Genomic DNA, 23848 nt, shown 5'->3' with positions numbered 1-23848 from the left:
GCGCCCCCCCCCCCCCTCGCTCATCGTCATCAGTAGCTAAGGGCCGCTCTGCACTGCATCCCTACTCCTCTCCTACACCCCTCCCACTTTCCTCTCTACCTCCCGCCCTAACACAAACACACACTCTCCCAGTGTTAATGCAGAGCCTGCAGTGGATGCTGAAGCAGTAGGAGCTTATACCGTTTAATGCTACCTGCATGACTGGACCTAAAAGGGCAGACTAAGAGACATATACTCTTAATGGTCCATCCTTCAGAGGAAAACAAAAGGGATCAAGGACAAAACCAGGGGGAACAGAACAGTCTCAGAAGGTAGGAAAGGAAAATCAAGAGGTCATTAAAAACAGTGAATGAGCAAAAAAAAACAGAAAATCCCTCTTCAGCAAAGCAGCTGCCACTCCAGTGTTTTAGGAGACAGAGGATAGAAAGCAGCCTTGGGCTGAGGACCATAGAGAGAAGAGAAGTGACTGGAATGCAAAGATGAGGAAAAGGTGAGTGTCTATTCTCTCACACACACACGACCCCCCCCATGGAATCCAAGACAAAAAAGCAACAATGCACACACACAAACATACATGACTATGGTGCTACAGTAATTGAATCTTTGCACTGCTCCCTGTGCATAATTTCTCTGACTCCGCTTGCTGCGGGACTGGCCAGTGTCCCAGTCCTCTCCTTAGTCATTAACAAAACCAATCTATTCAGCACGTTCTAGTAGGAACAACTCCCTGCTCAATAGCTGACACTCACTGATTGGGATATATATATATATATCGAACAGGCTAATTAACATCAGTGAAATAGGACAGCAGGGAAATCACACCTCAAGTGATGTACAAACATATTCTAAAAGGTATCCTCTACAGACTAATAGCCCAAGCCAATCAGAACATCCTCTTCAAAACATTGTAGTCAAAGCATCACACTGCCCACTAGTCTGTTGCTAGGGAGGCTCCCTTCCTCAATAAATAGGACTGACTGTAGGGGTTAATGCCAAACGTTTAAACCCTACTCACATACTCTATTGTATGCATAATCATGCTGGAGAAGGCACATCTGCAGCACTGTGACGAGATGTTAGGGAGTCTCCATGGGGGGAGAAAGAGGGTGAGGGTGGAGCAGAACGGGAGAGAATGAGATCTTAACCGTTGTCTCCAGTGTGTTCAGCACAGCTCACTGCAGTAACACAGCCTCTCCTCCACTACTGGTGCAGAGGATAGTCTCAATCTGCATATCATTCACCGTGCTCTTTGTCTACTACCTATGTGGACTATAAGCTTTTACTAATACATGTTACTGATTTGATTTGTAGCCTAGCTAATAGTGGGCTTGCTATCATGTTTGTAACTAATTTATCCAGGCGTTTCCCCTGTGTTTCAAGGCGTGTGCTACTGATGCCCCCCAGCGTCCCTCCCCACTGTGTGGCCGTGCTATGGCTGTTGATGCTGCTGGGTCTCCAGGCCCTGGCTGTCTGCCCCCCAATGTGCACCTGTAACCACAGCCACAGGGAGGTGGACTGTTCCTGGAGGGGCCTGAGGACGCTGCCCCTGGGCCTGCAGCACAACCTGCACTCGCTCAACCTGTCTCACAACCGCATCCACGACCTGGACGGCCAGCTGAGTACCTTTGTCCACCTCCGCACCCTGGACCTGTCCCACAACAGGCTGGTCCGCCTGCCCACCGCTCTGCCCAGAGCCCTGTGGGAGCTCCACATTGCAGCCAACGGCATCAACCTGCTGGACAAGAACGACACAGCCTACCAGTGGAACCTGCGGGTCCTCGACCTGTCCAATAACAAGCTGGAACGGGCCGTGTTCATCAACAACACCCTGACCAGCCTGCGCCTGCTCAACCTCAGCCACAACCGCTTCTGGACCGTGCCTACCAACATGCCTGCCAGCCTGGAGACCGTGGACCTTTCCCACAACTCCTTGGTGCAGATGCTGCCTGGCACTCTGGCACGGCTGTTCAGGCTGACCACCTTCTACCTGCACTCCAACCGCTTCTCCTCTGTGGGCCCCAGGGCCTTCAGCCAGCTGGGCAGCCTGCGGCTCCTCTCCCTGGGGGACAACCCCTGGGCCTGTGAGCACCAGACCAACATCACCCACCTGCTGGCCTGGCTCAAGCACACCTCCACCCGCGTGCTGGGCTGCCCGTGCCACACTCACTCTGTCTGTGGAGAGCATCCCCTGGCCAGGACTGGAGGGTGGCACTTTGCCTCCTACACTCAGCCTCCCCTGGCTGCTGGTACTCAGGAGGAACGGAGCCACCCTCCTCCTCCAGAGGCCCTCACCAGGTGGCCTTGGTACTTGTCCGAGTCTGCCCTGCTCAACACCCAGCTCCACAGCAGGAAAGCCCCAGGACGCCCCAGTGGATCAGAGGACCACGGCCTCTTCACAGACCACCAGTTCACCTCCACCTCTCTAGCCATTTCCACCCTGCCCACTGACAGGTCCCACACAGAAAACAGCTTGACAAGCACAGACGACCCCTTCCTAACAGACACTGCATTTACTACTGACAGCTTCTATACCACTAACAACCCCTCTACCATCACAAGGAGAACAGCCACCCTCCGCACCAGGAGTGTCAAGAGGCCTAACCAGGGTGGCTCCCCGGTACGAAACACCAGCCCAGCCCCCAGCCCCAGGTCTACACTCCCACTCCTACTGAACCTGTGGTTCTTCCTGACTCACACCCGGTATGTCCTCTGAAAATTGAAGGAAATGTCTGGAGTTGGAGTAATGTCCTTGTCAGACTTTGGACATACAACTGCACAAACACACACAAATGAGTATCATTAAACCAACGTTGTTGTTTTCTTCCATTTTGAATACTGTAAGACACTTAAATGAACTCTTCCGCATTACTTTAATCAATAACAATATACTGTATGACATGCACAGGCAGCATCCATGTACACTAACACTACTACCACTATATGGCCAGTATCATTATCGGGATACTGAACAAATACTTTAGTACTCACTATCTGCATAACTCTGTTTTCATCATCAACTTTGAATACTTAAAAGGTCCAAAGCAGACGTTTTTATCTCAATATCAAATCATTTCTGGATAATAATTAAATACCTTAGAGTGATTGTTTTCAATTAAATTGTTCAAAAATAGCTTCTTAGCAAAGAGCAATTTCTCAAGCAAGAATTTTGCTAGGACTGTCTGGGAGTGGTCTGAGGTGGGAGAGAAAAGCTGAAAATTAGCTGTTCTTTCCAGGGGAGAATGACTGTCCCCTCTCATTGAGCCTCGGGAGTTAGAGGCCGACCATGGTACTGCAGGTAATGACTGGAGTGGAATAGGTGGAATGGTATCAAATACATCAAACACATGGTTTCCAGGTGTTTGATGCCATTCCATTTGCTCCTTTCTGGCCATTTTTATGAGCCATCCTCCCCTCAGCAGCCTCCTGTGCTTCAGGCGTTGTTAGCAGAAAACAGGATCCCCCATTATAGTGAACAGAAAAATTGTCATCTTCGTGGTCAATCTTTGTGTAAATAAAAAAAAGGTTTGAAGACAAACATGGTTCCAGTAATTGCTTCTAATACACCAGATGTAGGTCTTTGAAGCAATTATTTTAAAATCGCACACAGAAGGATAATTTAGTTGCTAATGGCAGCTGGCAGTACCCTGGTGGTCCTTCAATTCAACTTGAGTTAATCAATGAGAGCGCTATTGAGTCTTCACATAGGAATGAATAGTGCCACATAATCGATGGATTTGTCCATTCACACACACACACACAGATTCTTTCACAACAATTTAGAGGCTATGACCATAACTCAGCAGCAGGTGGCACCATACTGTACCTTTATGTTTCTTACTGGCACCACAGCAGGCGACATCACTCAATCACATCCACAAATACTTGAGTGTGTGAGTGTGAGTGAGTGAGTGAGTGAGTGAGTGAGTGAGTGAGTGAGTGAGTGTGTTCACCCGCGTGTGAAAGAGAGTGAGAGAATGTTGATGGGAGGATCTCAGCTAGAGACTTGGAAACAAACAGTTTTGTGATTTTCCATGGGTACAGCTAAACAGAAACACCGGCCACCCCCGCTGGTGTGAGTTGCCAATGCCTACAGTCAACTATAATGATGTCATTAGCCAGGTGCCATAAAATACCTCCTCCCAAATGGTTGGCTCTTCACAAATCATCACCACTGAAGCTGAGAGGGTTTACGTCATAATATCCGGTAAGTGGCAGATCTTTGAATGATGTTGGTGGTCCCGTTGTTGTTATAATTGGTCAGATGTTTATTGAGATCAATTTGCTGGCATTCATCGATCAAATCAGTTTACTAAGGTTAACTTATTTAGAATAATAGAATACAGCTTTAATATGGAAAACAGCTCATGAGAAATGTACTAGATTTACAAATGAAAGAGTAAAACAATGCTGTTCTACCTGGCATGCTGGTGACTGTGGCATGTTGGTTGTCTTTTGTCTGCATTGGCAGTTTGACCACAGAAAGAGAATGCATGTTCGTAGTGGTGTGCTGCAAATGGTTGTGATGGCCATTGTCTTCCTGGCTCAACATGGGACTGTGATCGGAGCCAACAGCACCAATTCCACGGGCAGCAGCACCAACTCCTCTCCCCCACTCTCCTCTCTGTGGGGGATTGGCCTCATGCTTCTGGCTCTGTCCCCCACTCTCCTGCAGCAGATAGCTACTCTCTGATGGAAGCAAGGCAGCTATATTCACCATGCACTCCCTCAATCTGGGACTCTTCTCTCAATCTCAACTCTTCTTTAACTACATATATTCTCACCCTAAGGAAGACCACGATGACCTGTACTCCTTGGACACTTTCTAAAAAAACCTTTTGTTATCTACTAAAATAAAATATAGCACACATGTTAAAACAACTATGTTTCTGAATAAATGCATCATGATAAAGTGAACACGGCGTTCTGTGACTTTCTGTTGAAATTTGACAGTCTGCAGGCCTCACCTGCGTGTGATGTAGTAGAAGACAGGGTTGCCGTTCTTGGAGGTGCCAGCCTGGTAGAAGATGTTGAGGGTCTTCAGGGCTTTGAACTCATCTTTCTCATGTACCTGGTGTCTGAGGGAGCAGGATCAAGACAGGGGAATACTTTTAGAGTACCACTAAAACAACCTCTGCCTCAGATGCTTTCATATCCTGTTTTATGAGACTGCTTTGTGAGATCTACAGGTAACTGCCAAAATAAAGGAAATGCTTGAGTAAATAAGGGATACAAAGTACACTGAGTGTACAAAACATTATGAACACCTGGTCTTTCCATGACCGACTGACCAGGAAAATCCAGGTGAAAGCTATGATCCCTTATCGATGTCACTTGTTAATTCCTTGTTAGTTCTGAGGGCAAAAGGAGGGGGGAGCAACTCAATATTAGGATGGTGTTATTAATGTTTGTACACTCAGTGTATATTGAAAGCAGGTGCTTCCACACAGGTGTGGATCCTGAGTAAATTAAGCAATTAACATCCAATGCTTAGGGTATAAAAACGCCTACCATCTACGTGCATTGAAGCTGTTCTGGCCCAATACCCTATTAAGCCACTATGTTGGCGTTTCCTTTGTTTGGGCAGTTACCTGTATGTAATTAATAGTAACTTGATGTATGTACCTTGTCATAAACTCCTCGAACTTGGAGCTGGTGAGGTTGAGGCTGGACCAGTGGGTGTCAGCCACAGGTTTGTGCTCTGGGGGCCCCAGGTAGGCCAGGAGGGTGGCCATCTTGTCAAAAGGCCGTCTTCCCACTGCTTTATGATCCCTGATGAAGAACAACAACGTTAGGAATAATCTACTCTTTGATACACATCTGCCACATGCAGAAAGTACAGAGGCCTACAGTAGTATCAAACACAACCTCCTGTGAGATGGGCCGTTGTTTATTCTAGATATCTGGGTTATGTGAAACATCTTATCTCTTGTAACATCTAAGCTATACATGTTCCATTCTGCCCACTCACCTGTTGCTAGAGAGGTACTGTCCTATCTTTTCCTGGTTGTTCCACAGCAGCCGGTGCAGGGCCAGAACGTTGCCATCACTGATGAAGGACAGGCTGTGGTTGACTGAGTCACTGGCAGGGCAGTCTGATGCGATGTCCAGGAAAAACCTACAACACATAGGTCAAAGGAACAAGATTTATCTACACCTGCTAGGGTAATTAGTATCAGGTGAAAACATCCAATACATATCAATGTATTCTCAGAGAGGGAAGATATCATTCTGTTATCATACCTTCTAGCTGCATCAAAGTTGCTTTTGACAAAGTCATTAAAAGGCCTCATGTGCTCCTCTTTAGTGAATACAACATGGTTGGCAATGCTCTGCTGGATCTGTAAAATAATATTAAAACCATATTAACAACAAGGCCAGATCCTCAAATAGAATATAGCATATTATTAAGACATATCAGCTTTGTATATATGTGGCCTGGGTGTCCTGTCCTCTTACCTTGGACATGAGTTTAAGGCCCCTCTCAATCCTGGGAGGAGGTTTCTTATCCAGGATGCCTGCCTCATAGGGAGACACTATGGCAGGGTTGATGAAACGGAGGAACATGGCACTGCCCACCGCCCCTATGCTGTTCTGGGGGAAACGCTGGCTGACCACCTGTGTGTGAGGGTGTTGGAGGGATGGTAACAACATTGTTAGAGAGAGGGAGAGGAGGCGAGGACATGGGTTGGAGAAGATAGAAGGGTAGAAAGAGTGCAGTGAGGAGAGTGGGGAGGGAGACAAAGTATTCCACAGTCTAGAGGACAAGATGGCCACATCATCACCTCCAAACCACATTCACAACACTAGGCCCGCTTCAAAACTGAGTTAAGAGATTAAAAGGAAAGCAAGGTACCTGGGAATCTTGAAATGGGGGAGAGGAGAATCTTAGACCAGTCCTAACTACTTGGGTAGACGTGATACTGTACGCTTCTGAAAAAACACTGGGCGATGTTCAATTAAATCAATGTCCTAAATTAATCAAACGCTCTGCATGTCCGCATACGAAAATGGTATCACTTGTAACACACGTGTGTATTAAAAGGGATATTGCAGCAGTGGAATTACTAGGCTGTAAGATAATGCAACCTCATGAAGTCTTATTTCATTGCTGCTGAAATAAGACAAGCTGTCATTAATGACCTGCAGTATTAGAGTGCTTTGAAAGGTCAGCCAAATACCTGACCTCCACAGCTTACCCAGCGCCATCCACATAGGATATTTACCGCTAGCAATTTTGACCATCATGCCAATATGACATCATGGATGGATGCACAACAATAGGCTGCAGATTTCAGATACGGTAAATGCAGTATAGAGAACTGAAGGTGTGGAGGTACTTCTGCACTGCGAAACTTAGCTAGTAATGAATTTCAGAGAAAGCCTTAGGACTTTACAAGAGTTACACATTCCATGAGCGCTTTCAAAAAAGTGGAGTGGATCCCAGGATCTTGAGTCGCACAGCACAACTATGTGCCTAAGTGCCCCTTGACCATCTGCAACATGAGCCTGTTATCGTCGACCCCCAAACCCCTTTCAACACCACGTTTAGTTTTTTGCCCTAGCACAATTGAGCTGATTCAAAATGATAAAAGCTTGATGATTAGTGGGTTATTTGAATCAGATGTGTAGTGCTAGGGCAAACAACAGAAAGTGTACCCCTTGGGGTTACCAGGACAGAGTTTGGGAAATCCTGGGTTTGTTTAAGGGTTCTGGAAAACAGGATTTTGAATAGGAATACATTTTTTGGTTCCCACAAGGAGAGTAAAACAAATGTGTATGTGTCAAGTCACCAGATCTCAACCCAATTGAACACTTCTGGGAGATTCTGCAGCGGTGCCTGTGACATTGTTTTCCACCGACAACAACAAAACACCAAATGATGGAAATTATCATGGAAGAATGGTGTCGCTTCCCTCCAATAGAGTTCCAGACAGTTGTAGAACCTATGCCAAGGTGCATTGATGCTATTCTGGTGGCTCGTGTTTGCCCAACACCCTTAGTTCCAAATTCCATGAGGGGTTTCAAAAAAGCGGTGTGGATCCCAGGATGCTGAGTCGCACAGCACAACTATGTGCCAAAGTGCTCCTTGACCATCTGCAACATGAGCCCGTTGTCATCGACCCCCAAACTCCTTTCAACACCAACCAGTAACAGCAGTGCAGTTTCACCAGTGCCAAGAGTTTGTTTGTGGTGAGCGTACATTAAAATCCATATAAACTCATTTGAAGGTAAAAGTATTAGTAGTGGGATTTCAGGTGAGGATTGTAAGGAGGGCAGGAGTATAAAGTAGTTTAAGGTGATAGAAGAGCAAGAGGGTGAATGACCTTCCCTTTCTTTCAACAGTGGCCAGGGAGAACATTCTCTGAACTTACTGCTTTTTTGCTTTCCTTTTTCTCTTTAACTGTGGCTTTATTCAGTAGAGAGTGGCAAGTTGCCTACAGAACAGAGATGGGCACAAAAAAGGTCACGGCAAACACACACACCACAAACACGCACTGCACAAATACTTCTACATTCATATACAGACACTGCACAAAAGTGCAAACCTTACCTTTTGATATACATTTACCTAGTTCATAAAAACCACCCTGACATTATGTGAAAACATAATGGTGGCAATTGCAGAAAAAGTTCAAATCTTCAAATAAATGGAACCCTGTATGTTAAGATGGGGGTTTACAGACTGTGGAGTGGGTTGGAGTTGGCATTTGAGGTGTGCAGTCTAATATGTACCTGGAACAGGCAGTGACAGACACTGCGTAGCTGAGGGGGGAACTCTGTGGAGGAGTTGATGATGGCCAGGAAGAAGCGGTTGGTGATCTGCAGCAGGTTCCTCTGGTTCTCCTCCAGGATCTCACTCTGCTCCAGCCTGCAGCCGGAGACATGGAACCAGCCAGTCAAAACCAGAGACAGCAAGAGAGCATCGGACAATGCAACAGGTCATGTACCGTACAATTCTTCTTCCATGTTGCAAAAACACATCTAAGATGGTAGGGAGGGGGCTGCCTTGGTTTAAATAGTACAGCTGGAAAACAAAGTGGGTGAATGAGTGAATGTGTTGTGTCTGAGGGGTCAGGGTACCTGGTGGGGTCCACCTCGAAGCTGATGAGCTGCCACTCTGGGGCGGTGATAACCCCTCTGAGAAGAGGCTCGAGAAGCTTCTGCAGGTATGTGGCCCCATACACCTGAAAACAGCAGAGGGGTGGATACACAAACACACAAACTCAAAACTAACATTATAGAAAGCAGGCACCATGCTTATTTGAAAGCCAAAGACCACACACAGTTGAAGTCGGGAAGTTTACATATACCTTAGCCAAATTCATTTAAACTCAGGTTTTCACATTTCCTGACATTTAACCCTCGTAAAAATGCCCCGTCTTAGGTCAGTTATGATCACCACTTTATTTTAAGAAGGTGAAATGTCAGAATAGTAGTAGAGAGAATGATTTCTTTCAGCTTTTATTTCTTTCCTCACATTCCCAGTGGGTCAGAAGTTTACATACACTCAATTAGAATTTGGTAGCATTGCCTTTAAATTGGTTATCTTGGGACAACCATTTTGGGTAGCCTTCCACAAGCTTCCCACAATAAGTTGGGTGAATTTTGGCCCATTCCTCCTGACAGAGCTGGTGTAACTGAGTCAGGTTTGTAGGCCTCCTTGCTCGCACACGCTTTTTCAATTCTGCCCAGAAATGTTCTATGGGATTGAGGTCAGGGCTTTGTGATGGCTACTCTAATACCGTGACTTTGTTGTCCTTAATAAGCCATTTTGCCACAACTTTTGAAGTATGCTTGGGGTCATTGTCCATTTGGAAGTCCCATTTGCGACCAAGCTTTAACTTCCTGACTGATGTCTTGAGATTCTGCTTCAGTATATCCACATTTTACTTCCTCATAATGTCATCTATTTTGTGAAGTGCACCAGTCCCTCCTGCAGCAAAGCACCCCCACAACATGATGCTGAAAGCCCCGTGCTTCACAGTTGGGATGGTATTCTTTGGCTTGCGAGCCTCCCCCTCATTATGGCCAAATAGTTATATTTTTGTTTCATCAGACCAGAGGATATTTCTTCAAAAACGACAATCTTTGTCCCCATGTGCAGTTGCAAACCGTAGTCTGGCTTTCTTATGGCGGTTTTGGAGCAGTGGCTTCTTCCTTGCTTAGCGGCCTTTCAGGTTGTGTCGATATAGGACTTGTTTTACTGTGGATATAGTAACTTTTGTACTGGTTTCCTCCAGCATCTTCACAAGGTCCTTTGCTGTTGTTCTGGGATTAAGTTGCACTTTTCGCATCAAAGTACATTCATCTCTAGCAGACAGAACGCGTCTCCTTCCGGAGCGGTATGATGGCCGCGTGGTCCCATGGCGTTCATACTTGCGTACTATTGTTTGTACAGATGAAAGTGGTACCTTCAGGTGTTTGGAAATTGCTCCCAAGGATGAACCAGACTTGGAGGTCTACAATTTAGGTCTTGGCTGATTTCTTTAGACTTTCCCATGATGTCAAGCAAAGAGGCACTGAGTTTGAAGGTAGGCATTGAAATACATCCACAGGTACACCGCCAATTCACTCAAATTATGTAATTTAGAAGCTTCTAAAGCCATGACATAATTTTCTGGAATTTTCCAAGCTGTTTAAAGGCACAGTCAACTTAGTGCATGTAAACTTCTGACCCACTGGAATTGTGATGCAGTGAATTATAAGTGAAATAGTCTGCAAACAATTTTTGGAAAAATTACTTGTGTCATTCACAAAGTAAATGTCCTAACCAACTTGCCAAAACTATTGTTTATGAACAAGACATTTGTGGAGAAAACAAGTTTTAATGACTCTAACCTAAATGTATGTAAACTTCTGAATTCAACTGTAGTGTGTCATATCCTTTGCCACATTGTCATGTCATGTTGTGTACCTTAAAGCAGAAGGTCATGATTTTACTGGCCAGACTGTTTCCTCTGAAAAGTGTCTGCATGGAGTCAGCAAGCTCCACCTCCTTGGAGAACATGTTCCACAGCAGCTGGTAGAGGAGGTGGCGTGAGTCAAACAGAGTCACCAGCACCCGCGCCAGCTCATCCTGACAGGAAAAAATGATTGTTACTGACACAGCTCACACTCTGACACCTACAATCTACGCAACAGTGGCGCATTCATTCATACCTCAACAATATCAGTGTGGTACAGTGGTGTAATAGAAGCTAAAACAGTGTGAAAACGATTTGCTTTAAATGTTATTCCATTTTCACCCCCAGGTGTAATATAAATGTAAAGATCTCAGGTCCCAGAGAAAGGACAGTGGGTGGTGAATAGCCTACATACCCATTGGGAGCAGGGCACTACGTTGGCCAGAGCCATGGCAATAGGCAGCTCTCCCTGGTCTCCCATCATGGTGACCAGCTCCACCAGCCTCTCAAACCGGTCAGCAAGCACCGTCTCTGCCAGTGTGTCAAACTCTGTCCCCTGCTGCAGGATCTTAGTCAGCACCTCCATGAAGGTAGCCCGCGTCTGCAGGTCCTTATGGTAGCCCAGACCTACACAAACAGAAAGAGAGAGACATGTATTATAATCTTATCTAAGTGTGACAAGAGGAAAGAACATTGACCATGGGCAAGTACAGTTAACAACCCTACACTAATGATGAATTAGATGTAATCAACAGAGATCCAATTAAAGCCACATTCACGATTACATCTCATTTCGCATGTTAAGCACTTTAAACATGAAGCAGCCAACCAAAGAGTGAGCCTAAGCCTCATTCCTGATAAGTTGATATGTTAGGTTTCCAGACTGACCAATCGAGTGCATGAGGCCACTGTCCACGTTGGCGTTGAGAAGGTTGGACATGGCCAGTACGGTGCAGTGTCTGAGGGAGGCCAGACGTCGAGACATACCCCTCTTCCTCCCTGCCACCTGCTGCCCATCATCCTCCACCTCACTGCAGTCATTCAGCAGGTTCATGAACAGGGTGAAGTACCTGGGAGGAGAAGGAGAAAGATATTCTACTCATTATCGTTTAGAACATTTTATGACGTAAGACACATTGCATAAGTAATGAACTTCAATAGTAACAGTGAGTAAAGAAAGGATAGCTGACGTACTTGAGGAAGAGCTGGGACTTGGCCTCCATCAGTTCCACTCCGTCTCCCTCCTCAGGCTGCAGGGGCAGGCCAGCTAGCAGAGACACCACCGCCTCCATACTGGCCTGGTCCAGGTCCCTGTATATCACACAGCACAAAGCATAGTTCAGGGGTTAGAGGTCAGATCAAATCACATTTTACATTTCAAAGTCTAAACCTGTTGTTTACAAAGTAACAGTGAAATGCTTACTTCACAACGACGTAGAATACAATAAAAAAAATGATAAAGAAAGTAACATGAGGAATAAATACACAATGAGCAATGAATGATAGCTTGGCTATATACATGGGGTAGCAGTACCGAGTCTATGTGCAGGGGTACTAGGAAATTGAGGTAGATATGTACATACTGTATAGGTTGGGGTAAAGTGACTAGGCAACAGGATAGATAATAGACAGTAGCAGCAGCGTGTGTGTGTATATATATATATATCTGATTGATTGTGCAAGTGTGTGGGTAGAATCCAGTGTGTGTGCATAGAGTCAAAGGGTCAATGCTGATAGTCCGGGTAGCCATTTGGTTAATTTAGTACAGGCAGCTATTTGGTTAATTTAGTACAGGCAGCTAGTCGGTTAATTTAGTACAGGCAGCAATTTGGTTAATTTAGTACAGGCAGCAATTTGGTTAATTTAGTACAGGCAGCCATTTGGTTAATTTAGTACAGGCAGCCATTTGGTTAATTTAGTACAGGCAGCTAGTCGGTTAACTTTTGGCTTGGAGTTCAACCCCAGTTATGTACTGGGCCGTATGTACTACCCTCCATAGCACCTTGCGGTCGGATGCTCCTTTGTCTTGCCGACATTGAGGGGGAGGTCGTTATCCTGGCACCACACTGCCAGGTCTCTGACCTCCTCCCTATAAGTGGTCTCATCGTCGATCAAGTCCAACATCATCGTGTCATCGGCAAACCAGATGATGGTATTGGAGTCGTGGGCGGCCACGCAGTCATGGGTGAACAGGGAGTACAGGAGGGGGCTAAGCACGCACCCCTGATGGGACCCAGTGTTGAGGTTCAGTGTAGCGAATGTATTGTTGCCTAACCTGACCACCTGGGGCGGCCCATCAGGAAGTCCAGGATCCTGTTGCAGAGGGAGGTGTTCAGTCCCAGGGTCCTTAGCTTAGTGATGAGCTTGAGGGGCACTAAGGTGTTGAACTTTGAGTTGTAGTCAATTAACCGCATTCTCAAGCAGGTGTTCATTTTGTCCAGGTGGGAGAGGGCAGTGTAGAGTGCAATAGAGATTGTGTCATATGTGGATCTGTTTGGGGGGTATGCAAATTGGAGTGGGTCAAGGGTTTCTGGGATGATGGTGTTGATGTGAGCCTTTCAAAGCATTTCATGGCTACAGATGTGAGTGCTACTGGGCAGTAGTAATTTAGACAGGTTACGTTGGCGTTCTTGGACACAGTGACTATGGTGTTCTGCTTGAGATATGTAGGTATTACAGACTGGGTCAGGGAGACGTTGAAAAAGTCAGTGAAGACACTTGCCAGACGGTCAGCCTATGCTCTGACTACACGTCCTGGTAATCTGTCTGAATGTTAATGTGTTTAAAGGTCTTACTCAAATTGGCTACAGAGAGTGTGATCACACAGTCGTTCAGAACAGCCGGTGCTCTCATGCATGGTTCAGTGTTGCTTGCCTCAAAGAGAGTATAAAAAGGCATTTAGCTCGTCTGGTAGGCTCGCTTCACTGGACAGCTCTTTGCTGGGTTTCCCTTTGTAAATCCGTGATAGTTTGCAAGCCCTGCCACATCCTGACGAGCGTCAGCGCCGGTGTAGTAGGATTTGATCTTAGTCCTGCATTGACGCTTTGTCTGTTTGATGGTTTGTCGCAGGGCATCTGTAATTCATGGCTTCTTGTTGGGATATGTACGTATGGTCACTGTGAGGAATTAGTTAGGTAACATAGATAATTAAGATGTGTTATCTGCATAATATGCTTATTATAAGAATGTATCCCTTCGGACTCTGGTGTTGGCAGTTGCACTTCCTCCCTCAGCTTGGGCTTAGTCACCTGGAGCCCAGAGAGGGGAGAAGTCAGGCTTGTCTTTCACATGTCTCTGGTGCTATGCAGCATATCAGAAAGAGAAGAGGACAGGAAAGAACATTGTCTTCATATGTGAATGTGTCTTTACCTATTCTAAACCATGTGAAGGGATGGCGGGATTAATGGGGAACCACGTACTTGTCTCCACAATGTCTGTGAGCCAGTCACTCCCTCCTTGGGGGAGATAAGGTATGAGAAAAGATGTGGTGTAGTGTCTGGAACCATTGTATGTCATCTCTGATGTTGCACCTAACCTGGGGGAGTGTATGACCTAGATGCTCACTCCCCTCAGTGAGCTTGTCCAGGCATGCAGTCAAGAAGGGGGAGGGGTTAGTAGTACAGTACCTGGTAAGACACTTGACATCATCATCAGCCGCCTGGTTTGAGGTGCCCATAACCCAGTCTGTTAAGTACTCCACCATCTTATTCCTGCCAGGGACAAATGGACATTAATTGACTGTATATAGTAAATGCAATGTCATGGTCTTTGTATTACTACGTATCAGTTGATATGTTGCGATAAACCTGGACAGTACAGAACATGTTTGACTGACAGTCTAGACTCCAGGAGGACATTCTCACCTGAACTTTATCTCTTGGCAGAAGGACAGGTCGTCTTGATCGCTTACCTGAACTTCATCTCCTGGCAGAAGGACAGGTCGTCTCGTCTCTCCATCATCACCTCCACCAGCTGACACAGCTTGGTCTTCATCTGGATGGCATGCACCATGTTGCCCAGGATACGCACGTACCTGCCAACACAACACAGGGCATGGGGAGAATGAGAGTGGGCAGTGTGCTCACAGCACCAACGGTCTCATAGTCCAGGGTAAGCATGCCATGGAGGAGAGGAGCGAAGGCTTTTACCTGACCAGGTTGAGCATCATGGTCTCTATGCTGGCCTGTCCCAGGTGCTCTGAGCTGCCCTCAGTGTGGTTGTCCAGTAGGTTCTTCATGATGGCGATGGTCTGCTCCACAAACTGGGTGTTAGTGTCATTGATGGGAACCTACACAGATACAAAAAATTATACATTTTACCACACAGGTTAACAGTGTCTTTGGATTTACAGGTACAACCCTTTTCACTGTGTATGTGTTCCTCTCACCGGCCCCTGTGCGTCAAAGAAGCGGCTGATGCTGTTCTTCAGTTTGTTGAAGAGCATGGGGTAAAGAGCTGGGCTGAGCTCCAGGCCCACCAGATCCTTAACATTGGTCCGGATCTGAACACCCTTTTCATGGCTGCAAACCATGAGGGACAGCAGGCGGTCCAGGAAGCGGCCCAGGGGCGTCTCCGTGTTCCCCTCACAGGAGCCCATGGAAATCATGGAGCCCTTCCTCTCACTGAGAGGCCCCATGGGGGGGCTGTAGGTGGCCAGGCCTGGGGCGCTGCGCTGCTGCAGACACACACCTCCCAGAGCACACAGGAAGCCCGTCATGTTGATCCACTCCTGGACACAGATAGGAGCAACAGAGGGACAACATCAATCCACAACCAAATCATTTGTGAAGTGTATTTTGATGTGCGTAAGGAGAATGCATAAGAACAGGCTAATGGATGTCTGCTTGCCTGGCCATCCTCTAGCTTAGTTTTGGGATGGGTGAGGATTAATTTGGTCGCCTGCTCCCATTTTGCATGCGTGTCTTCCCATGCCTATGGGGAAGATTATAAAACAAAACAAATGTTGAGTTGATGTGAATATCGTGTTTCACAAACATTATTCCATATTGAAGCATAAGGGTATGAACAGAAGCACAGCAGCAGGCCACTCTCACTTCTGTGTTTCCTGCAGTAGGATGTTCGATCCTCCTCAACAGAGCCATCACTCTCTTCTGCAGGGCTAACCGGCCTGAAAACACACAAACACACCATGACAGGAGCCTTGGCCTCTCAGACAGCCACGACGTCATCACCTGCTGAGCTCTCATGCTGTGACTGCCCTCTAGAGGTGGTACTCTGTCTATACACCATAAGACATAGCACCGTCAACTCCAGGTTATAGGTCATTAGAGAGTTCATTCACTACTAACCTGTGGACATCATGTTGCTGACGGAGGCAAACTCGATGAAGGTGTTGTAGTTGGGCAGGATGGTCTGGACCGGGACCTCGTCCACTCCACAGCGGACCTCAGCCTCCTCACAGAGGTGTCTGAAGCAGGACATGGCCACCAAAACGGCCTCCATGTCAGGGCTCCACAGGAACATGTAGAGACACACCTCCAGTTTGGTCTGGGCCTGTCTACAGATGGGGATACCGCTGCCCACCGTGGCCCGCTCCTGGGGGAGGAAGACAGGACAGAAGGGTTAGAACATTGGAGAATAGTGAAACAAAGGTCACATTCGGGAGGGGGTTCTGAATGCTAGAGCTACCTTTTTGCTTTACTCAAAAAGACAAATATGGCTAAAAATAATTCTGAACTTTCTATAACCTTGTGCCCTCCTGGATGAGACCCACAGATATAAGGACTACAAAACCCACAACACTGTGGCTCACCTTGTTCCTGAGGAGGAACTTGTTCCTGCAGATGAGGATCTCCCTCAGCCACTTAAGGATCTCTGTACTGTTGATCATCTGGTGGCCAACAAGCTTCTTACAGATGAAGAAGAGCACCTGGGAACTGTAGGGTACAACAGCCAATCACAGTCAAACTGGTGACCTCCATCTGCGCTAACCAATCAGCATCAACAAACACTCAATTTTAACTGGCATCTAAGATAAGAGAACATCTATAAAACAATATAGATAAAAAGGAGGGCTGCGGCTACCTGATGTCCCAGAAGGTTTCAATGGGAGCATCTGGGTTCCACAGCTCTATGGCCTCAGGTTGATGCAGGACCAAGAGGGCCTATAAAAAGGAAGAGAACACAAGGAGTATGTTTTAGCTACTGTGGCAAAATGTAACCATAATGGAGAAAAGGAGTGTGAGAGAACGAGAGATGGGGCTCACCTCCATGGCCTCCTGTGAACACTCTCCCATGTTGGCCAGAGGCACCAGCTGCACCAAGCCGGTGATCAGCTCTGCTGTACTGCTCTGGATCTCCTGACCCTGCTTACCTGGGTTCTGACACACACACACACACACGCACACACATTTTCACACAATCCCACATGTAACATCGGTTTGCAAGTACTTTCGGCAGGCAAACGCTATTGGTGTGTTTGAGCCCTAAGACTTTCTAACAAGTCTCTAACCTAACACTTGGCTAATTTGTCTAACTCTAACCCTGCAAGTGGAATTAACAACGATAAATCGCTTAATCCAACACAACAAATGTAGAATTAAAGGATAAGTACAACTACTGTGTTACACGGCCATCCTCAAACAGCAAAAGACACATTATTTCTGTCCAGGAGTCCTAAAGTAAACAGAGCAAACACTAACATGTAGCATGAGTTTGGGGTCAGCATGGATGAGCTTGACGAGAGCCAGCAGAAGGTACTTGTGGCTACGCGTGTCCAGGTCTGTGGTCTTCTCCTTGAACTTCAAACTGGTCATCTTCTCCTTGAAGGTCAGACTCTGAAGGAAATGAACAGTAGAGACTAGCCATTAGCAGGGGCATTCTTTTAAGATGAGGAGAGTGATAGAAAAGAGAAAAGGTAAACGAGGAAAAATTAAGTAGAGGAGAAGGAGAAACAGATGCAGAATATTTCTACTGTAAACAGACAAACAAGTTCCCACCCTCCGAGCAACAGTGACCCAGCGCACAGGGATCAGGAGAGCCACCAGGAGAGAAGGAATCAGGGGTCAAACAGGGGGCGCGAGAGAGAGAGAGAGACACTGTTTCATAAGTGCCCTTCATTGGTGGGCAATGAAACAGGAGGTGGACAAACAGACAGGAGCCATGCCTAAACCATCATGGGCAGGCCCACACACAAACACCAGGACACTGCAAACAGGAATTATGGATGAGGAAATAGCATTCTAGTGGTGTTTGAAGGAAATATTCAACTATGCACCAAAATATTCTATAGGCCTCTCATCCGTTCACAAGTGATAAACACAACCAAGTAGCCATCCATAGAACCTAGTTTGAAGGCATATCAACACTGTGATTATATTAAAATCCTCCATGTAGGAGTTCAAATAAAGGTGATGAACAATCCAAAGTATTAGTGAGTGTGCAAGTTGGACTCAGCCTCAACAGGCTGTAGTGCTGAGCAATTAACCAACAAGTCCGTTGTTTTTCTTTTTAAAACAACTAATTGACAAACATTTGTTCAATTACTTTAACTTCTATTTGTTCAGTTTTTTTCTGTAAGCTCAATGTGCAGTTTCTCTAGAGATAAATGAGATCAAGACCGAACTGGGCGATTTAGTAGAGTTTAGTTTCCAACAGGCCAATGTTCCACATGGTTTAGCATAGTAAGCGTGGTAATTAACTACAATGACCATAATCCATTGCGTGCCTATTTGTCCGGTCTGTGTGGGGCAGACACTGAGGGAGAGAAGAGAGAAGAACGTGCGAGACAGAGAGCAGTTGCTTTGCGAGTTATCTACCTGAAAATACATGATCTACGTGATTGATAATTGGTATTCAGCAATAACAAAAGTATGCCTCATTTACTTTGAAGAACTACTAAAATAGTGATTTTGTCAGACAGCGTAGGCAGCAGATCTATAGAGATGAGATGACTTGGAACTAAATAATAAAGTAATCAAATAAAACAAACTGAAATATTTTATTAAAGTAATGTGAATAAACAATGGTTAATAAGCAGTAATAGTCACAAACATCATTGGCCTTTTATTAATTGTTGTATTCTGCTTAGTTACAGCATTCAATCCACATAGTGCATAGTGCATTTAATATTGAATTACATCTTAACGAAAATCGAAAACAGTGGTTATTTTTTAATAACCGAAACGACCTCAAAAAGAACTAAAAATCGCTCAGCACTAACAGACTGAGAAGCATGCTCCAGGAGCTAGCCTAGCATACAGATGAGATGGAGTGGAGAGAGGAGTCGGACACAGGCTCACTTCAAACAGAGCACAGAGGAGGTGGAGGACGACAGGGGCTCTCTCTTATCTGTGGTAGCCTGAGGGTGGGGTCAGGGGTTAGAGGTCAGCTGCAGAGGAGTCGGAAGGGGGAAGCGTGGGGAGTGGTAGGGGTGGCAGTTATACTTACAGCAACAGACGCCCACTGCCATGCAAAACAGTGACTGTGACAGGTTGGCATCTGAGTGAGTGAGCGGCAGCAGCCAGGTCAAAGAAAATGGAGGAGGAGAAGGAAAGAACGGGGCAATATGAAAAGAGAAAATAAGCAGAAGACAAAGAAGCACCACCGAGTCAATGATGTCAGAGAGTTCCCTCTGCCGTCCTTCACTTCCATGAGATGAGTAGACCAAACACACAGATATGAGGAAGATGACACACACACACACACACGGAAGTGAGTGGTTATCAAAGATGGTTATCAAGAGAGTTATCAGATTTATATACAGTACCAGTGAAAAGTTTGGACACACCTACTCATTCAAGGGTTTTTCTATATTTTTACTATTTTCTACATTGCAGAATAATAGTGATATCAAAACTATGAAATCATGTAGTAACCAATTTTTTTTTAAGTGTTAAACAAATTAAATATATTTTATATTTGAGATTCTTCAAAGTAGCCATCTGTTGCCATGATTACAGATTTGCATACTCTTGGCTTCACCTGGAATGCTTTTCCAATAGTCTTGAAGGAGTTCCCACATATGCTGAGCACTTGTTGGCTGCTTTTCCTTCATTCTGCTGTCCAACTCATCCCAAACCATCTCAATTGGGTTGAGGTCGGGTGATTGTAGAGGTCAGCTCATCTGATGCAGCACTCCATCACTCTCCTTCTTGGTCAAATATACCTTACGCAGCCTAAAGGTGTGTTGGGTCATTGTCCTGTTGAAAATCAAATGATCGTCCGACTAAGCGCAAACCAGATGGGATGGAGTATCGCTGAGGAATGCTGTGGTAGCCATGCTGGTTAAGTGTGCCTTGAATTCTAAATAAATCACAGGACGGTGTCACTAGCAAAGCACCATTACACCTCCTCCTCCATGCTTCACGGTGGGAACCACACATGCAGAGATCATCCGTTCACCTACTCTTCGTCTCACAAAGACACGGCGGTTGGAACCAAAAATCTCTACTTTGGACTCATCAGACCGGTTCCGGGTTGGAGCGAGCGGTCGCATCTACACTTCGGTCCGCAGGTAGTACCCTTTCATTACATTTTCATTACATTTCATTATAGTACAACGGTTTGATTTGTCTAATCTTAGCAATTTCTTCTTAGCTAGCTACATAGCCGTCTTTGTATCAAAGATAATTGCGTAATTATCGTATTTCGTCGCCCTAACGTAGTCTACACTGCTATCTGCCCAGCAGCTAGCTAAGCAACTAGCTAACGTCTAAGACAATTGTGTAGTCTAGAGCGATTTTCTAAGTTAGCTAGCCAGCTATTGTCGTTCTTTTAACGTAACGTAACGCAATCATCACTGCTAGCTAGCCAGCTAGCCCCCGAATAGCAGCACTGTAGAAACTATTACAGTACAACGGTTTGATTTGTTTGATCGTAGCTAGCTAGCTACATAGCCGTCTTTGTATCTAAGACAATTGTGTAGTCTAGAGCGATTTTCTAGGTTAGCTAGCCAGCTATTGTCGTTCTTTTAACGTAACGTAACGCAATCAACACTGCTAGCTAGCTAGCTAGCCCCAAATAGCAGCACTGTAGAAACTATTACACTCGACGGAACGACTTGATTAGTGTAGTGTCAACATCGCAGCCACTGCCAGCTAGCCTACTCCAGCAGTACTGTATCATTTCTATCATTTTAGTCAATAAGATTCTTGCTACGTAAGCTTAACTTTCTGAACATTCGAGACGTGTAGTCCACTTGTCATTCCAATCTCCTTTGCATTAGCGTAGCCTCTTCTGTAGCCTGTCAACTATGTGTCTATCTATCCCTGTTCTCTCCTCTCTGCACAGACCATACAAACGCTCCACACCGCGTGGCCGCGGCCACCCTAATCTGGTGGTCCCAGCGCGCACGACCCACGTGGAGTTCCAGGTCTCCGGTAGCCTCTGGAACTGCCGATCTGCGGCCAACAAGGCAGAGTTCATCTCAGCCTATGCCTCCCTCCAGTCCCTCGACTTCTTGGCACTGACGGAAACATGGATCACCACAGATAACACTGCTACTCCTACTGCTCTCTCTTCGTCCGCCCACGTGTTCTCGCACACCCAGAGAGCTTCTGGTCAGCGGGGTGGTGGCACCGGGATCCTCATCTCTCCCAAGTGGTCATTCTCTCTTTCTCCCCTTACCCATCTGTCCATCGCCTCCTTTGAATTCCATGCTGTCACAGTTACCAGCCCTTTCAAGCTTAACATCCTTATCATTTATCGCCCTCCAGGTTCCCTCGGAGAGTTCATCAATGAGCTTGATGCCTTGATAAGCTCCTTTCCTGAGGACGGCTCACCTCTCACAGTCCTGGGCGACTTTAACCTCCCCACGTCTACCTTTGACTCATTCCTCTCTGCCTCCTTCTTTCCACTCCTCTCCTCTTTTGACCTCACCCTCTCACCTTCCCCCTACTCACAAGGCAGGCAATACGCTCGACCTCATCTTTACTAGATGCTGTTCTTCCACTAACCTCATTGCAACTCCCCTCCAAGTCTCCGACCACTACCTTGTATCCTTTTCCCTCTCGCTCTCATCCAACACTTCCCACACTGCCCCTACTCGGATGGTATCGCGCCGTCCCAACCTTCGCTCTCTCTCCCCCGCTACTCTCTCCTCTTCCATCCTATCATCTCTTCCCTCTGCTCATACCTTCTCCAACCTATCTCCCGATTCTGCCTCCTCAACCCTCCTCTCTTCCCTTTCTGCATCCTTTGACTCTCTATGTCCCCTATCCTCCAGGCCGGCTCGGTCCTCCCCTCCCGCTCCGTGGCTCGACGACTCATTGCGAGCTCACAGAACAGAGCTCCGGGCAGCCGAGCGGAAATGGAGGAAAACTCGCCTCCCTGCGGACCTGGCATCCTTTCACTCCCTCCTCTCTACATTTTCCTCCTCTGTCTCTGCTGCTAAAGCCACTTTCTACCACTCTAAATTCCAAGCATCTGCCTCTAACCCTAGGAAGCTCTTTGCCACCTTCTCCTCCCTCCTGAATCCTCCTCCCCCTCCCCCTCCCTCTCTGCAGATGACTTCGTCAACCATTTTGAAAAGAAGGTCGACGAACATCCGATCCTCGTTTGCTAAGTCAAACGACACCGCTGGTTCTGCTCACACTGCCCTACCCTGTGCTCTGACCTCTTTCTCCCTCTCTCTCCAGATGAAATCTCGCTTCTTGTGACGGCCGGCCGCCCAACAACCTGCCCGCTTGACCCTATCCCCTCCTCTCTTCTCCAGACCATTTCCGGAGACCTTCTCCCTTACCTCACCTCGCTCATCAACTCATCCCTGACCGCTGGCTACGTCCCTTCCGTCTTCAAGAGAGCGAGAGTTGCACCCCTTCTGAAAAAACCTACACTCGATCCCTCCGATGTCAACAACTACAGACCAGTATCCCTTCTTTCTTTTCTCTCCAAAACTCTTGAACGTGCCGTCCTTGGCCAGCTCTCCCGCTATCTCTCTCAGAATGACCTTCTTGATCCAAATCAGTCAGGTTTCAAGACTAGTCATTCAACTGAGACTGCTCTTCTCTGTATCACGGAGGCACTCCGCACTGCTAAAGCTAACTCTCTCTCCTCTGCTCTCATCCTTCTAGACCTATCGGCTGCCTTCGATACTGTGAACCATCAGATCCTCCTCTCCACCCTCTCCGAGTTGGGCATCTCCGGCGCGGCCCACGCTTGGATTGCGTCCTACCTGACAGGTCGCTCCTACCAGGTGGCGTGGCGAGAATCTGTCTCCTCGCCACGCGCTCTCACCACTGGTGTCCCCCAGGGCTCTGTTCTAGGCCCTCTCCTATTCTCGCTATACACCAAGTCACTTGGCTCTGTCATAACCTCACATGGTCTCTCCTATCATTGCTATGCAGACGACACACAATTAATCTTCTCCTTTCCCCCTTCTGATGACCAGGTGGCGAATCGCATCTCTGCATGTCTGGCAGACATATCAGTGTGGATGACGGATCACCACCTCATGCTGAACCTCGGCAAGACGGAGCTGCTCTTCCTCCCGGGGAAGGACTGCCCGTTCCATGATCTCGCCATCACGGTTGACAACTCCATTGTGTCCTCCTCCCAGAGCGCTAAGAACCTTGGCGTGATCCTGGACAACACCCTGTCGTTCTCAACCAACATCATGGCGGTGGCCCGTTCCTGTAGGTTCATGCTCTACAACATCCGCAGAGTACGACCCTGCCTCACACAGGAAGCGGCGCAGGTCCTAATCCAGGCACTTGTCATCTCCCGTCTGGATTACTGCAACTCGCTGTTGGCTGGGCTCCCTGCCTGTGCCATTAAACCCCTACAACTCATCCAGAACGCCGCAGCCCGTCTGGTGTTCAACCTTCCCAAGTTCTCTCACGTCACCCCGCTCCTCCGCTCTCTCCACTGGCTTCCAGTTGAAGCTCGCATCCGCTACAAGACCATGGTGCTTGCCTACGGAGCTGTGAGGGGAACGGCACCGCAGTACCTCCAGGCTCTGATCAGGCCCTACACCCAAACAAGGG

General features: G+C 46.9%; 2 protein-coding genes across 8 annotated transcripts in view; one reads left to right on the top strand and one right to left on the bottom strand.

The window, feature by feature from the left end:
• The window catches only part of LOC135548392 (neurofibromin), a 72244-nt gene that overhangs the window by 23715 nt on the left and 24681 nt on the right, over positions 1–23848 (bottom strand). For 5 of the 7 annotated variants that reach the window (XM_064977937.1, XM_064977942.1, XM_064977943.1 and 2 more), the window contains exons 13-35: positions 17567–17701; positions 17132–17245; positions 16950–17029; positions 16678–16801; positions 16214–16460; positions 15959–16032; positions 15753–15836; positions 15292–15633; positions 15053–15192; positions 14815–14937; positions 14531–14614; positions 12099–12215; positions 11793–11974; positions 11320–11531; positions 10916–11077; positions 9082–9185; positions 8734–8869; positions 8373–8435; positions 6457–6615; positions 6241–6338; positions 5969–6115; positions 5623–5769; positions 4965–5075 (exon numbers count right to left, since the gene is read on the bottom strand). In XM_064977937.1, coding sequence (XP_064834009.1) covers positions 4965–5075; positions 5623–5769; positions 5969–6115; positions 6241–6338; positions 6457–6615; positions 8373–8435; positions 8734–8869; positions 9082–9185; positions 10916–11077; positions 11320–11531; positions 11793–11974; positions 12099–12215; positions 14531–14614; positions 14815–14937; positions 15053–15192; positions 15292–15633; positions 15753–15836; positions 15959–16032; positions 16214–16460; positions 16678–16801; positions 16950–17029; positions 17132–17245; positions 17567–17701 — 3185 coding nt within the window. The remainder of the gene's footprint in view (positions 1–4964; positions 5076–5622; positions 5770–5968; positions 6116–6240; positions 6339–6456; positions 6616–8372; positions 8436–8733; positions 8870–9081; positions 9186–10915; positions 11078–11319; positions 11532–11792; positions 11975–12098; positions 12216–14530; positions 14615–14814; positions 14938–15052; positions 15193–15291; positions 15634–15752; positions 15837–15958; positions 16033–16213; positions 16461–16677; positions 16802–16949; positions 17030–17131; positions 17246–17566; positions 17702–23848) is intronic. The other 2 variants (XM_064977941.1, XM_064977944.1) reach the window with 1 other exon arrangement.
• On the top strand, positions 480–3164 carry LOC135547948 (oligodendrocyte-myelin glycoprotein-like). The gene is made up of 2 exons (XM_064977154.1): positions 480–490; positions 1381–3164. The coding sequence occupies exons 1-2, from the start codon at positions 480–482 to the stop codon at positions 2711–2713; spliced, it is 1344 nt and encodes a 447-aa protein (XP_064833226.1). The 3' UTR covers positions 2714–3164.

Source organism: Oncorhynchus masou, chromosome 11 (genome assembly GCF_036934945.1).
Source record: "Oncorhynchus masou masou isolate Uvic2021 chromosome 11, UVic_Omas_1.1, whole genome shotgun sequence".
Classification (NCBI taxonomy): Eukaryota; Metazoa; Chordata; class Actinopteri; order Salmoniformes; family Salmonidae; genus Oncorhynchus; species Oncorhynchus masou.
Note: the sequence above shows the minus strand (reverse complement) of the source record. Positions and strands in the feature narration are given on the sequence as shown.